At 32.5% G+C, this 16,817-nt stretch overlaps 1 protein-coding gene across 1 annotated transcript; it reads right to left on the bottom strand.

The window, feature by feature from the left end:
• Positions 1-1,184: 1,184 nt before the first annotated feature.
• LOC134710407 (formylglycine-generating enzyme-like) lies at positions 1,185-15,794 on the bottom strand. Its single transcript, XM_063570765.1, has 8 exons — positions 15,330-15,794; positions 13,141-13,215; positions 9,987-10,069; positions 8,764-8,886; positions 6,872-6,986; positions 5,951-6,067; positions 2,475-2,534; positions 1,185-1,573 (listed from the first exon to the last, which is right to left on the bottom strand). The coding sequence occupies exons 1-8, from the start codon at positions 15,750-15,752 to the stop codon at positions 1,457-1,459; spliced, it is 1,113 nt and encodes a 370-aa protein (XP_063426835.1). The 5' UTR covers positions 15,753-15,794; the 3' UTR covers positions 1,185-1,456.
• Positions 15,795-16,817: the final 1,023 nt, after the last annotated feature.

The raw sequence follows: 16,817 nt of genomic DNA, 5'->3' as shown, positions 1-16,817 counted from the left end.
TTTTTCTGAATTAACAGAAGAAAAAATAGGCTTTTCATCAAATTGAGCATGAGAACAGTTATTTCTAATTTCATTTCTTTGAGACAAAAAAAATGCTAATAAAAAATATAGCACCTACTTTTGAGGACAAATTATGTAGAAAAGTCTATCAGCTCTAACTCTTGATATGGACTATTTATTGTTAAGTGGGTCTATAATTCAGTTTGACAGCTTCAGGCATAATTATTTTTGACCCTTTCAAACTGTACCAAATCACAACTTTTCCTTAAAATTCAGTAATAAAAATTAACTTAAGGAGGCTCGCGGGTAAAAAATTTTCAGAAAAAATTAAACATTTATTTTTCATTTCAAATTTTATTTATTACCTTTTAAAAGTAGTTGTTACTTTATCATATGGTACAAAAATCTTTCCAAATTATCAATTTGTGTTGGCCCCAGGTGACTTTTGAAATGTAGATATCATTGAAAAAGCTCCAAATTATCTCCCTTTGGTAAAAAATATAGCGAAATCCCATATTAAATTTAAAAAATGATTTAGACTCGCGAGCCCCCTTAACATTCTTAAGAACATTTCTGCATGACTTGTTTAATTTTCTTTCTAAATTTCAAATCAAATCTTATCTCCTGAAGTGTTTCAGTGTAGAATGCACTTTCATCATTGGTTTTAAAAATAACCACTGACCTCTGTTGGGGTCATAAAAAGAACATAAAATAACTTGTTTTAAAATGGTTCATGGTTCTGCCTATTAAAGTGATACATACAATTTTTGCATGAAGTTTTGAAGATAAAGCTATTTACATGAATAAAAGAAAACAAAGGATATGGGGTATCCATCCATGACACAAAATCAGTAAATGCACAGCATGTACATAATGGGCCCTGTAGTTATATACATTCAACAATGGAAGACATATTGGATTGGTTATCAGCACCAATTTGGCAAAAACAAAAACATAAGTAAAGATCAATCCAAGGATTACTTATAAAACATAACAACCCAATAGGATCTGTTCTTTGAGGTCAGAGCTTTAAACAATTTGCCTTTTCAGAATCTAAAGGACTATGGGTAATCTCAATCGTTGTTCCTAAACTAATATGAAAGTAACGTTATGTCATTGGTTGGATTTCTATTGTTTATCACATTTTGGTGTACATGTACGTTTTTCGAAATATTACCCAGAATGCATTAGATTGTGAAACAGCCAATTGAGACAATACAAAATAAAATATTTTACCGGTACTTAATAATGGATATAAATGAAAATCATAATTCAGAATATCATCAGATATAAATTTGAAAACAAACACCCTACATATTCAGGCTCACATGATCAGTCTAAAATGTATCAGTGAGTTTGGGAATATTTGCAAAACTGTATTGACAATAAATAAGAGATACCTATAGATGGTAAAAGTTCATAGTGTTCATGTGAACTAGTTGAGAAAATTATGACTTTAATTTTTTAAATATTTTGGTAATATATTAGCTGCACATCTGAATCCCAGATTTGATGCTGAACTATCTGGAGTATTCTGACTTCTTGCTTCACATCTATATCGGTAACAGTAGGACTGAAACAAAATGTTTATAGTATCACAAATTTATGCAAAAATTATACAACCCAACACACTTTAGTCTTAAATATTTTAAAATGATTACAATTAACTATTTCTAATTTTAATAAAGGGATTAGATTTCACTGATTCAGGCTAAAAGATCTGTTGTAATTGTTGAGTTAAATAATAAAAAAAAAATCCCAGAAATTGGCAGAAAAAATCATTAAACTCCCTCTGATAAGTGGACTAACAATTTTAGAAATGTTTGATTTCATTTTATTACATAAATAAGACCGTTAGTTTTCTCGTTTGAATTGTTTTACATTGTCTTATCTGGGCCTTTTATAGCTGACTATGCCGTTTGGGCGTACAGTGACCTATAGTTGTTAATGTCTGTGTCATTTTGGTCTTTTGTGGATAGTTGTCTCATTGGCAATCATACCACATCTTCTTTTTTGTATAATATATATATATTATGCTTGAAACTCTTATACCCCTAAAAACAAATTAATAATATGAATTATTAAGAGATACTGTGGATCTGTCATGAATAATCTTTGTACAAATGAAATTATCCTGAGAACTTCACCACTGCATTATGAGTTTGATGTCACAGCCATCTGACAAATGTCAAATGGACATACATTCCTATAAATCTTGACACGTTTAGATCTTACACTTCCGTGGCAACTACATGTTTTGAGCTTTCATGATGAGGATAAATCCCAAAAAAAGTGCTTTAGATGCACACAAAAAATAGCACACAATTTTCATTTACTATCACTAAGTTAAAACCAGTGCTGGTGAACTATTGGCCTTCAATGTATTGTAAATGAATTACAGACTTGACCATGAGTAAATTAGCTCAAAACATATTCTGAAAGTTATACTGATTAGATAATTCAATCATTCATACTTTATGGCACATATAAGATCCTCCTTTCTTTACTTTATCTGTACCTTTTGATGGTCCTTTCTGTAAATATATATCAAGACATATTTGTTATAGTAAAAAGGTTTCTATAAATAATTGTTAATCAATGAATTATAGACAAGAATAACAAGTGTAACATACTAATTATTAATACCTGGTATGACAAGAATAATGTGAGATAAACATAGGATCAAACTGTACTTAATTTTATTTGATCTAGCTGCTGATGAAATCATTAATCTGAATTTAACTTCTTAAAGAAGGTCTCACATGCATGTGATTTATTTTAGAAAAAAATTGCTAAATACTTCTTTAAAGCTCATACATGTCATAGAAAGTGAGCTAGAACTATTCCAGACAGTTTGGATAAAATGTTCATATTAAATAAAAATAGTTGAAATATTCACTTGAACAAGAATGTGTCCTACAATGTCCTAAGTACACAGATGCCCCACTCGCACTATCATTTTCCATGTTCAATGGACCATGAAATTGGATAAAAAATCTAATTTGGCATTAAAATTAGAAAGATCATATCATATAGAACATGTGTACTAAGTTTCAAGTTGTTTGGTCTTCAACTTCATCAAAAACTACCTTGACCAAGAACTTTAACCTGAAACTCCAACTTTCATTTTCTATGCTCAGTAGACCATGAAATTGGGGTCAAAAGTCTAATTTGGCTTTAAAATTAGAAAGATCATATCATAAGCAACAAGTGTACCAAGTTTAAAGTTGATTGGACTTCAGCTACAGCAAAAACTACCTTGACCAAAAACTTTAACCTGAAACTCCCACTTTCATTTTCTATGTTCAGTGGACCGTGAAATTGGGGTCAAAAGTCTACTTTGGCTTTCAAATAGAAAGATCATATCATCCATAAGCAACAAGTGTACTAAGTTTGAAGTTGATTGGACCTCAGCTTCATCAAAAACTACCTTGACCAAAAACTTTAACCTGAAGTAGGAAAAACAGATGGATGAACAGAAGCACAGACCAGAAAACATAATGGCCCTCTACTATGGTAGGTGGGGCATACAAAATGAAATCTACAAAAACATCCCCATGCAAAGTCCAAAAAAAGTCATCCTTCAAAATTAATAAATATAATATGTTAAGAGCATTTATTTCTTAAAAAAGAATGGTAAGCATGGACTAATTATAATCTATAAATGATTTTAGAAATAAAACAAAACATCTGTAATTTGATTTTGAAGGATGTGAATTTAAGCATGATTGATGTAATTTCTGACTTTTGGGTAAAGTAACTACTCATTGCAGAATAACGGATCATTAAGTGGTCAGTTGAAACCCATTTTTCTATGTTTTAATATGGTTTCAAAATTAAATTGGTGGAGCTATGTAGTAAATAATATAAGTTATCTACGTTCATATCCGTAGATATGGGTATTTTAACACCCTGAAGTACGCAGTACACCCTGAGGCTGAGGCATAGCCAAAGGGTGTTAAAATACCTATATCTACGGATATGAACGTAGATAACGAATTTATCGCCGGTCTTAGTTCGAATCGAGCGAGTTTTATGGAAATTGAGGTACAAAGTGTTACCTTACATTATCTAAAAAAGTTTTATTAAAATTTGGAAATTTTACATATTTTTAAGGCAGGTTATTCAAAAATATAAGAAGTTTTTAAAACAGAGACGGAGAAACTGGTTTGAGTAAAATTTGGCGCTCAATGTTGCGAGAGTTACTTCATAGATGGTGTGGTGACATCAACATGGGTCATTTGCATAGCTAGGCCAGTAGACCTAATCTTTGACATTGTGGACGTCAAACTGAATTTAATGAAATGAGTGTTATTGATTGGCAAAATAGGACAAAATCATTGACGAATTAAATACTTAATTACAAACACCATGGATAGTCTACAGAATTCAATATTTCACAAGGAGCAACCATGGAACTAAAGAAAATTTGCGTGAAGTTCCCCGGGACAATGGTGAGCAATGTCCAAGGATATGGATTAGCAACACCCAGGGGCTATGGGTTTTGTAACAATGTGTGGTAACCAATCAAAATCCTATATATAAACTAAGCCGGGGATAAGGTTTCATCTACAAAATAAACACAGAATAACTTTTGTCTGTATCAATAATAAACATAGGTGAAAAAAAATGTCAAAATAGGATCAATTTGGGTACCCTCCTGTTAAATAATTATTCAATGAAAATCAATAAAACCATCCCAAGGTTGCATCTTCAGTGCAATATTTATTTTAATGGAAATGAACTATGTAAATCAAGTATGTAAATCAAATATGTAAATTAAATATGTAAATCAAATAAGGTTTGCATATAATGTCCCACCTGCTTCAACATCGTTATTAATCTAAAGATCTAAAAACAACTACTAAGGTCAAATAAATCATGTCAGCTGGAAATTGTCTCATTCTTATTATAAACTCTGAATCAATATATATTTCTTATCTATTGCTAACTTTAATACAAGATACAAACCTGATCCAAAGACTAAAATAAGGTTTTGCTCATTGGTGAAGGCCATACAGTGACCTATAGTTGTTAATTTCTGTGTCATTTGGTCTCCTGAGGAGAGGAGTCTCATTGGTAATCATGCCACATCTTCTTTTTTTTTAAATTACACCCAACTTAAAATATTGTTTCCTTGAAGTAACTGATTGATTGTGGTTTGCTTAACCTCTCGAGGCAAGTATTTCATACATGTGTAGGACAAGAACACACTAACAACGAATCATTTAGATAGGTTGTGCAAAGTGGGTCAACTGTTATGAAGTTGAGACATTTCAACCTACATAGGAAATCTTAGTTGTGTTGGACAGGGGCAGAAATATTGCCTTTCAACATGCCACCTACAGACCCATTAAGCACATGTTTCTTGGTTCCTTAATTTGCTGAGTGCAAGGCAACCTCCTTACACTATGGATCAGATTTAATACCCTATTCCAAACGGGACATGACTGCATATTTATACATCTCACAATGCCAAAATGAAGGCTCACTTTTGCCTAAGTTTTACTGAAGGATGGTCAACTACAGCAATTACCATAGGTTTGTGCAGCTAACAAGAAACAGACAATGTACTGAAAACCTTAATCTCACCACTGGAGCTTCAAAAACAAGTCAAGGTCATATGACATATTTTCCTTACCTAATATTGTTAAACTAACATCTAATATTACTGGTGGTGGTGATTGTAAGGGTGGGGGGGTTGAATTATCTAGAGCATAAGATTAATGACCAATAAATAATGAATGATAAGGAACAATCTGCATAGGATTGTTTTGTTGTTCAGTATGTTTGGTATATTTCAAGGGTTTAGCTAAATCTAAGTGCTGCCACCACATTTAGAAGATAAATTTACAAGTCTCACCCATGGCATTTTGCATCATAGGCAGTGAAAAAGTGAAGGATAGAAAAAAGTGTAATAATTTTAAACTTAAAAATCTATTGTACATACAGGATTATCTTTAAACTCTGGTGTATGCTGTGTTTCCCACCAATCACTTGTCCATTCCCATACATTCCCTATAATATTTTTCAAGCCAAATTTGTTTTGGTCTGGAAACATTGTTACCTGCAACAATAAATAAACAAATACATGTACTACTGTGTTGCATAGAACTCACATGACAAACATATACATTTTGATATAAAACATGTCTTCTCACCAAAGGTAAGGTTCCTTAACTTCTCAAGTTCTGTGGTTTTCAACACTCTTTTATAGAAATTATATTATCCTGTATTGTACTCATTAAAAAAACATGCAGTTTTGTTTTCTCTATATTGGTTGTAACCTCAATTATTTTCAACTTGGCACCATTATCATTGATATATATATATACATTTTTAGATATATATCTATATATTCTGATTTCCAAAAGTCCAGAATTCTCAATACACCTTATCGCTAATCCCGGCTGACCTGGCCACTTGAACTTTTGACGCAGACAACAATAACTTTTCCATTATGGCGTCAGATATTTTGTATTGTGACATCAAAATTTTACGGGAACCTGTGTGATATCCAGTAATGGCAAACAAATAGCAATAAGGTGTATAAATATTGTTTCTTCAATAGTTCTCATAGTTTTTCTATTACTCTGTAAATTTATCTTAAGATATATTAAGAATAATGGATATCAGTAAAACCTGCATACAGATAAATTCATCAGAATGTGAGTTTTAATTATTGAGATACTCAGTCACATTATTTTTGCATCTTTAAAACCTTAAAATAACTTCACAATTAACACTTTATATTAAAATATGAAAGAAACATATCTCTATACCTTTGTAATTTGGTTTGTGAGAATAAAGATATAAGAGGGATAAGAGGGTAACAAATGCATATATGAATAATAGCTTCATACACACTTACTGGACAGGTTGAATCATAACCATCTTCGACAGTATTTTCCTTGGGAAATTCTCCATGCCATATGTTCATCCAATGTTCTTTCTTGGGATTTTCACTATTCCCCCATGGATATAATCTGAAAGAATAAAATAACAAGAAAATCATGAGAAGTAAATGATGTCCTTTTATGTGTCAATTATTCAACCTTATAATCTCCCCCACTTTGTACCTAAAACAATCCAAAATGACAATTAAGAATTGTCGAAATGAGATTGGAGTTCCCAGCATTACTATTTTACAATCATTCAAATCAAATTTGAGTTATCAAGGACATTGTTGGTGGATGGACAGAAGGTGGTTTTTTTTTAATATAGACCCATATATCCTGAGCAACAAATCAAAAATCATCAGGAAAATGAAAATGGAGGTTATTGAAAATTTCTGATAAAGTTCTAAACATTTTTAGAAAATCTTTTATTGAATTTTCACACATGTGAAAATTGTAACCTAAACCAAGCCCTACATTTAATCAATCAAATCCTATAAATGAATTCCAATTCAAAATCACAATCTTTAAATTTGTTTATGTTATGAAAACTAGTTAAAGCAAACTAGAGTTTTACTACCAAGTACCAACTGATAAACAATAGCTTACAATAATAGGACCAGTCTAATTATAAGGTATTAAACCAACAATTTATGATTAATAATTACCACACTGTATTTAAATTTAATTTATGAAAAAATAGGACTGGATGAACTTTTGCATGTAGCACTGAAATACTGATCTTTGTAATAAACATATGTATTGTAACAGATGGCAACAGTTTACTTTTGATACAAGATAGATGTAACAAGGACAAATCAAATCATAAATGTATTTGACATGACTTATAACAATATATACAGACATTGACCAAAGTTGTTTAGACAGCAACAGGCAATCCTTATTACAAAATATTATTCCAAAATTCATGTACTTTATGTTGAAAAAGGAAAAACATTTTCATGAAGGAATAAGCTAAATCTACATAATTTTAAACAATGACATAATTTATGAATAATTCAAAGGCAAAGAAAAACTTGTCTTTATAGCGAGATTAAGGGTTAAAAATTCCTACTTTAGCATTATCAAAAAATAACCTCCTGCTTGTATATATTCCTTTCTTATAAAAAGCTCTACTATAATAAAATGTTAAAAAAATAAACACATATGTACGTCTTTCCCAAGTCAGGAGTCTTGTATGATTTTTAATTTTGGTTCATTTATATGTTTTGGAGTTAAGCTAGTATGACATCCATTACCACTGAATTAGTGAATACTTTTGTTAAAGGGCCAGCTGAAACCCGCCTCTTGGTAGTAGATTTTCACGCTGTATTGAAGACATATTGTTGGCATTTGACTGATTTCTGCTCTTTGATTGGGTTGTTGTCTCTTTGGCACAATCCCCATTTTCTTTCTCATTGTAAATCTTAGCAGAACAGTGTGGGCGTTTCCTTTCACATTCAGGAACTTCACAATTAAATACACACACAAAGTATGTCTATGTTGCTCAATCTTCAGTTTGTTTTCTATGTTGTGTTTTGGTAATGGTTGTTTATCTTGCTGCTTTTTTTCAGCTTTTGAATTGTCTGCCCTTCTCTTCTTTCTGAATTTAAATTGCTCATAGTACCTCATTTATTTTGGCCTTAATTAGCTTCTAGGGTTGAGGTTTGGTTTACAGATAAGGGTAGTTTATGCTTAGCTTTATGGTTTGCAGCTAGTGTTAGAGGTAAAGTAATCACTAAAAGTAAATGAAGCGACATTTTTTGGACCATAGCTTTTTGATTTTTTTCTCTGGATAGTTAACAGACCCAGGTCATTGATTTGGTATGCTTTCAATACTACAATGTACAATGTCAAAGTTATTAACCTGTTGTTTTTACCACCTCTACATGCATACTCAAACTCTGCCTCTGTTGGAAGTCTTTTCTCTGCCCATTTACAATATTCAACAGCATCATTCCATGAAATATGAATAGCTGGATGATCCATCCTGAAAAAAGTAATGTAATCCTTTTCCTTATTTTCTTTTTTTTCATTTGTGTCACTGCTATTTAGTATTTGGGCCATATTTAAAAGAATGTATGTTTCCCCTCCCCGGGTCTACCCTTTGTAAACAGACCAGGAAGGTAGGTTTTTTTTAATTATTTTTTTTAACTGGATGTGATTGTCATAGCATGGTCACATAAATGGTTTGACTTGTCCAGTCCAGGCCACTTATCAATTGTTTGTGCTCAATTTGAGTGTATTTATTTAGATTATCAATCCTTCTGCTTTCAAGCACTTTCCAAAAATGGAAACTTGATTTTTTTGTGGAATTTTTTTTTGACCCAGGTGGGGGAGGCAAACAAACATATTTTTAATTTTGGCATTGTTAACTCAAATATCTTGTATATTCAGTTATCACTATAGTATTTTGTGCATTTTTCCTTTGATCTTTTTTAGTGATAATTTTTCATATCATGCTACTCGCTTGAGATGGAAAATTATTGCTAGAAACAAAGCAGGCATGTGGCGTTGCTAATGAAATTGACATGAAATTGACAATGCTGTGATAGATATACATTGTATATGGATTAGATATCAGAAAGCAAGTTGTTTAAGTTCATGCATTGGTCTGATACTCAATCAGTCACAATATTCACATTAATGAAAACCACAAAATTATTTCTGATTTTACAGTACCTTTATAAAATTGTTTTAATAAGTAAAATGAACTTTGAGATAAGTCACCAATAAGATTAATCTTGTTATCTTTTTTTCAATATTTTTACAGATTAGAACACTTAGACATGCAAAATACATTTATATTTAGTGATATGGATTGTTTTCCATTAGTCATACTTTGGCCTCTTATAGCATACTATATATGGTACAGATTTTGCTGAATGTTGAGTCTTAGATTGACCTGTAATGGTTCATATCTTGATACTTTCATCTATGGAGAGTTATCTCATTGGCAATTATATCAAACCTTATTATTTTATAATGCCAACACCAAGATATCCTCTAGTTTTGCAATTTTTGAAGTAAGCTGAAGAATATTCCTATATTTGGATAGAGAAAAAAACCCAACATTTGTCTTTCTTTTACCTATTTTTGATAGAAGAGTCTGGTCCTTCAGGATGTTTCCAGTCTGACCCATCTACAGGTATCCACCATGGGGCTGCTTCAACCTGAAAGTACATGTACAGATTTATTTACATGTAAAATGAATAAAAGTTGATTTCCATTAAAATCAAATGTTTATGTTGCGTTTACATCATGTATATTGATGAGTTTTAGTAAAAAGAACATGATTTTCAGATTTCTTCTTCTGAATTATAAACTAGAGGCTCTAAAGAGCCTGTGGCGCTCACCTTGGACTATTAAACAAAGGAAGCAGAGGAATTCATGACAAAATTGTGTTTTGGTGATGGTGATGTGTTTGTACATTTTACTTTACTGAACATTCTTGCTGCTTACAATTATCACTATTTATAATGAACTTGGCCCAGTAGTTTCTGTGGAAAATGTTACCGGTAGTAAAATTTACAAATTTTATGAAAATTGTTTAAAATTGACTAGAAAGGACAATAACTCCTTAGGGGGTCAATTACCATTTTGGTCATGTTGACTTATTTGTAAATCTTACTTTGCTGAACATTATTGCTGTTTAGTTTATCTTTATCTATAATAATATTCAAGATAATAACCAACTAGAGGCTCTAAAGAGCCTGTGTCGCTCACCTTGGTCTATGTTAATATTAAACAAAGGAAGCAGATGGATTCATGACAAAATTGTGTTTTGGTGATGGTGATGTGTTTGTAAATTTGTACATCTTACTTTACTGAACATTCTTGCTGCTTACAATTATCACTATCTATAATGAACTTGGCCCAGTAGTTTCTGTGAAAAATTTTACTGGTAGTAAAAATTTACAAATTTTATGAAAATTGTTTAAAATTGACTATAAAGGACAACAACTCCTTAGGGGGTCAATTGACCATTTTGGTCATGTTGACTTATTTGTAAATCTTACTTTGCTGAACATAATGGCTGTTTACAGTTTATCTCTATCTATGATAATATTCAAGATAATAACCAGAAACAGCAAAGTTTCCTATAAATCACCAATTCAGGGGCAGCAACCAACAACAGGTTCTCTGATTCATCTGAAAATTTCAGGGCAAATAGATTTTAACCTGATTAACAATTATACCCAGATTTGCTCTAAATGCTTTGGTTTTTGAGTTATAAGCCAAAAGCTGCATTTCACCCCTATGTTCTATTTTTAGCCATGGCGGCCATCTTGGTTGGTTTGGCGGGTCACGCCACACATTTTTTAAACTAAATACTCCAAAGATGATTGTGGCCAAGTTTGGATTAATTTGGCCCAGCAGTTTCAGAGGAGAAGATTTTTGTAAAAGATATATAAAATTCACGAAAAATGTTTAAAAATTGACTTTAAAGGGCAATAACTCCTAAAGAGGTCAACTGACCATTTTGGTCATGTTGACTTATTGTAAATCTTATTTTGCTGAACATTATTGCTGTTTACAGTTTATCTCTATCTATAATAATATTCAAGATAAAAACCAAAAACAGCAAAACTTCCCTAAAATTACCAATTCAGGGGCAGCAACCCAACAACGGGTTGTCCGATTCATCTGAAAATTTTAGGGCCGATACCTCTTGACCTGATAAACAATTTTATTCATGTCAGATTTGCTCTAAATGCTTTGGTTTTTGAGTTAAAAGCCAAAAACTGTATTTTATCCCTATGTCCTATTATAAGCCATGGCGGCCATATTGGTTGGTTAGGCGGGTCACACCACACATTTTTTAAACTAGATACCCCAATGATGATTTTGGACAAGTTTGGTTTAATTTGGCCCAGTAGTTTCAGAGGAGAAGATTTTTGTAAAAGTTAACGACGACGGACGCCAAGTGATGAGAAAAGCTCACTTGGCCCTTCGGGCCAGGTGAGCTATAAACAGCAAAATTTCCTTAAAATTACCAATTCAGGGACAGCAACCCAACAACAGGTTCTCTGATTCATCTGAATATTTCAAGGCAAATAGATCTTGACCTGATAATCAATTTTACCCCATGTCAGATTAGCTCTAAATGCTTTGGTTTTTGAGTTATAAGCCAAAAGCTGCATTTCACCCCTATGTTCTATTTTTAGCCATGGCACCATCTTGGTTGGTTTTGCGGGTCACGCCACACACTTTTTGAACTAGATACACCAAAGATGATTGTGGCCAAGTTTGGATTAATTTAGCCCAGCAGTTTCAGAGGAGAAGATTTTTGTAAAAGATATATAAAATTTACGAAAATGGTTAAAAATTGACTTTAAAGGGTCAAACTCCTAAAGGGGTCAACTGACCATTTTGGTCTTGTTGACTTATTTGTAAATCTTACTTTGCTCAGCATTATTGCTGTTTACAGTATATCTCTATCTATAATAATATTCAATATAATAACCAAAAACAGCTAAATGCTTTGGTTTTTGAGTTATAAGCCAAAAACTGCATTTTACCCCTATGTTCTATTTTTAGCCATGGAGGTCATCTTGGTTAGTTTGGCAGGTCACACCACATAATTTTTTTAAACTAGATACCCCAATGATGATTGTGCCTAAGTTTGGTTTAATTTGGCCCAGTAGTTTCAGAGAAGATTTTTGTAAAAGTTAACGCCGACGCCGGATGCCAAGTGGTGAGAAAAGCAAGGGCCAAGTGAGCTAAAAATGTACATAATTAATTTGTTGCAATTTCTCTTATTCTACTGATAGGTTTAACAAAAAAACTTATTTCATATATAAGAAGATGAATTTGTGTTTAATGTCCAGTGGTAAATATTATAATACCATGCATACATGGACAAAAATATGATAAAGTAAAATATATATATGGATTCTGTTTTGTGCTAAACTGGAACTACAGATTTTTAATCAGCTAGTTAGTTCACAAGTTCAGTCTGCTGGAAGACATATTATGTAACCCTACCCTTTACCTTATATCATGTATATATATTCTATTCTGTCTTCTAGAAAACTCTACTGTTGACTTTATTCTAAATGCTACATGCTTTATATCATACATGTCATAGTAGCAACCAATTGCTATTTTCAAGTCTAATGTTTGATCTGGCTAAGGATCAAACCCACAAACTCCCTTCATTGAAGCAAGAATGGGACTACCATAGAAGACATTTGCTGTTTGATTAATAACTAATGTAACAAATTTTCATCTTGATGCTTACCTGTTGATTTACCTTCTTTAATGTTTCTTCACTCACATATTTATCCATTATAAAGGAATTTCCAAACTTTTCAGCCTAAAAAAAGAAAAAAAACTTTTACTGTAATAATTGAATTTCCTTTTGTTCTTCAGGATCATATCTACAAAATGCATCAACTTGAAGGACAAAACAGCCATTGGACGTCACAGTAATATGGGACTACTTTCAACACACACCATTTTTTAATTTCTTTTTAAAAATAATAAAATATACCATTTGACCAGAGGTCATTTGATTAAATAACATCAATGTACAATGTACAATCATCAATGATAACATGTAAGCATTAATTTTGTGGCATTTAATATTTATGTACAGTAATGCATATATTTGAAAGTTTTCTATTAGTAGTGGGGTTACTTTCCCTCCTTAGTACAGGTAGAACATACCTGTATAAAGCCAGTCTTAATCATCTGAGCTAGGGAATCGATTATTTAACTCAGTGGGACTGAGTTGAAGAATCGATTTAAGGGTTACCACACTGACTGTCAGTGTCAAGCAGGCAAACAGGGTTCGAATCCCGGTGGTGACGATATAAATTGTTGAGTAGATACATGCTCCCTGGTTACATTTGGCGCCCCATTAAAAAATCCATGATGGATATCTGGAGTATAGTCAGTTTTTGTGTTGTTAAGAGTATATATATAGATATGATGACTCTTGTGGTGAGCAGTGATATTGTTTGCCTTAAATTAGTGGAGAATACAGGCTTTTTCCCCTGGAGAAAAATCCCAATTCGAAGAAAAAAATGGCTTAAATTATTCCCAAAAAGACAACTTTTTTCCCAAACAGTGCAGTCTCAGTAGTAATTGTGCATGAATACAAACTGAAAAACACTCATCTAAAGATTTTTCATGCCTAAAATGACTATAGGTGCAGATTTGAGGGTCTATTTATGTATTATCACAAAACCATACAAGAAATCAAAAACAGGAAAATAAAATTGGAACAAAAAGGTTTTAGTATCAACATCATTTGGACACCGGGGCACTCTGATATAGAGGGAAATGAACAGGCTGACCGTCTAGCAAAAGCAGCGGCAAAAGAGGCAGATAATAGGGGGGAAATGTCTTCAATCACGACAAAACAAGACATCAAACAAGCGGCGAGAACATCAGTCATTTAAAAATGGAAGACACAATGGGAATCTAGTGAGGTTGGGAGAAGATTTTTTAATCATCACCCAGATGCATCAAAAAAAATCAAACTCGACTTCCCATCAAAAAAACACTTCAATATTCTAAACAGTCTCAGATCAGGATACTCCAAACTAAAGGGGTATCAACATTTTATTAACAGACATGTAGAAGACAACAAATGTACTTGCGGAGAAATAGAATCTGTAGAACATTTCTTATTATCTTGTGACAATTACAGTTTGGATAGAGAAAAACTCCGCCAGTCAATATATTTCAAAACAGGAACACTTAATCTAGATCTAGAAGAATTACTTAACACCGAAGCCAGTGCAGACATACAATATGCAGTTTCCGAGTTTATAGACGATACTCAAAGATTTGATCATTTGTTTTTATAAATCAGTATCAACAGCGCCTACCTAAAGTGAAAGTACAAAGAGAAAATACAAACGTGATTAATGTATACAAACGCGCAAGTGACCAAAGTACATATGAGAAAATCAGTGTCAAGATGACGCATACTAAAGACTAAAGACTTATGTATCATCACTGATAAAATGGGGTCTTATTTTATACCAGGGTTTGACTCTTGAAAATGGGTCTGTAAATTGAAGTTTAAGTCAAATTCATGGTATATTTTAAATTTCCCAATTTGATGAAAATGACGCATATTTTCCCAATAAAAAAGGGAAGAGGTAGTTTTGAAAAAAGCCAACAATATCACTGGTGAGGGAATAGTGTAGTGGGGTTGCTTCCCCATCTAAGTGCAGGTAGAACATATAAAGCCAGTCTTAATCAACTGAGCTAGGGAATCAATTCTTTGGCTCAGTGGGTTAATGCACTGACTGTCACACAGGCTACCGGGGTTTGAATCCTGGTGGTGACGATATAAATTTTAGGGTAGATACATGCTCTCTGGTTACAAATGGAACATAATTGGCCATATAAGATAAGTCATGATTCCTTTTGACTTGTTATTCACAATACAACAGTAATATTCTTCTACATTACCTCTGTTTTGTAATTTGTCTTAGTCACAAATATTTCAAACTCCCCATTGCTAACTTCATATTTGTCCAGGTAGAAAGGGTCAACTTTAACCAATCTTTCGGGACCTTCTCCATCTACCATAAAAATTGGTTTATTTGTGCCCATAGTAAATGTTCCACCTTCAATAAAAACCATTTCATTAGTCCTTGGGTACTTAAAATCATCTTTTTGCAAAAGTTCATTTTGTAGACCTTCGTCTTCACTGTCCACGTTTTTGTTTATTTTTTCGTCATATTTAGATTTATCACGACTAATTGAACAGCCACACGATTTTTCCTTCGCACTGTTACAACTATCATCTTTGACATCGCATTGTTCTTCCAGATAGCACGCACAAAAACATGCAAAAAACACAACAGTTCTCAAATGCGTCTGCTTCATCATACTTGCCGCTTATATCATTTACTTATTGCACCTCCAGATAAAAGAAGTTTACTCTTCTACTCCTGTGAATAATTTTCCAGTTACGGGACACCTTTTCTATTCATAGATGAATCGATGGCAGTGTGATTTTAAAATAATAATATTGCAAATCTATTCAGAATATAAAAAAAGAAAACCTGTTAAATTTAATGAGCTTTAATATGTTGAACTGTTTCAAGTTGTACAGTCTTAGATGTTTTAGGTTAATATTAATTTCACCAAGGATTTGTATAGTCTAACTATACAAATCCTTGATTTCACCTATTTCAATTTTAATTCCCCTATTATTTCATGGGCCCCCAATTTCATATAAAACCATGTTAAAAAAAATCATTCCTCAAAATCAGAGTTCGATTTTGATTAATTTTTTTTAATGTCAAGCTCATTAATGTCACGGTACAGTATTTTTGATGCCGACCTGTCATAACTGAACAATCATTGCCGTTTGCAGGGGCAGTTTAACCCCTGGAACTCACCTGGATCCACCGTTACATATGGCCATTTTGCTTTTATAGTCATATGATTATTTTTTTCACACAGTGTCAAATTCATATAGTCTCTGTGCAACGATAATAAAGATAACACGTCGGACGGTTAATTAAGGAATATACTGAGGGGGCTGGGATGGGATGGAGAGAAAAAGAGAGACAACAGCTGTATAGTATAAGAAGCTGCAATATTTCTGTACAGTATTGAATGAAGAAAAAATCCTTCAAATAGGATAAGAAATATCGCCAGTAGAATTGTTATGAATAATGAACTTATTAGCAATCATATATCACATCTCCGTATTATATATCTAATGGCAAACATTGCTAAGTTCCACAATTGAGAAATCACGAATAACAAGAATGTGTCCCAAGTACATGGATGCCCCACTCGCACTATCATTTTCCGAGTATGTTCAGCGGATTGTGAAATTGGGGTTAAATCTCTAATTTGGCATAAAAATTAGAAAGATCATAGGGAACATGTGTACTAAGTTTCAATTTGATTAGACTTCATCTTCATCAAAAACTACATTGA

Source organism: Mytilus trossulus, chromosome 1 (assembly GCF_036588685.1).
Source record: "Mytilus trossulus isolate FHL-02 chromosome 1, PNRI_Mtr1.1.1.hap1, whole genome shotgun sequence".
Classification (NCBI taxonomy): domain Eukaryota; kingdom Metazoa; phylum Mollusca; class Bivalvia; order Mytilida; family Mytilidae; genus Mytilus; species Mytilus trossulus.
Note: the sequence above shows the minus strand (reverse complement) of the source record. Positions and strands in the feature narration are given on the sequence as shown.

Coding starts and splice junctions, on each gene's coding strand:
- LOC134710407 (XM_063570765.1), bottom strand. CDS start 15,752: ATGATGAAGCAGACGCATTTGAGAACTGTTGTGTTTTTTGCATGTTTT. Junction 13,216..15,329: donor AGACAAATTACAAAACAGAG/GTAATGTAGAAG, acceptor TTCTTTTTTTAG/GCTGAAAAGTTTGGAAATTC. Junction 10,070..13,140: donor TAAAGAAGGTAAATCAACAG/GTAAGCATCAAG, acceptor ATGTACTTTCAG/GTTGAAGCAGCCCCATGGTG.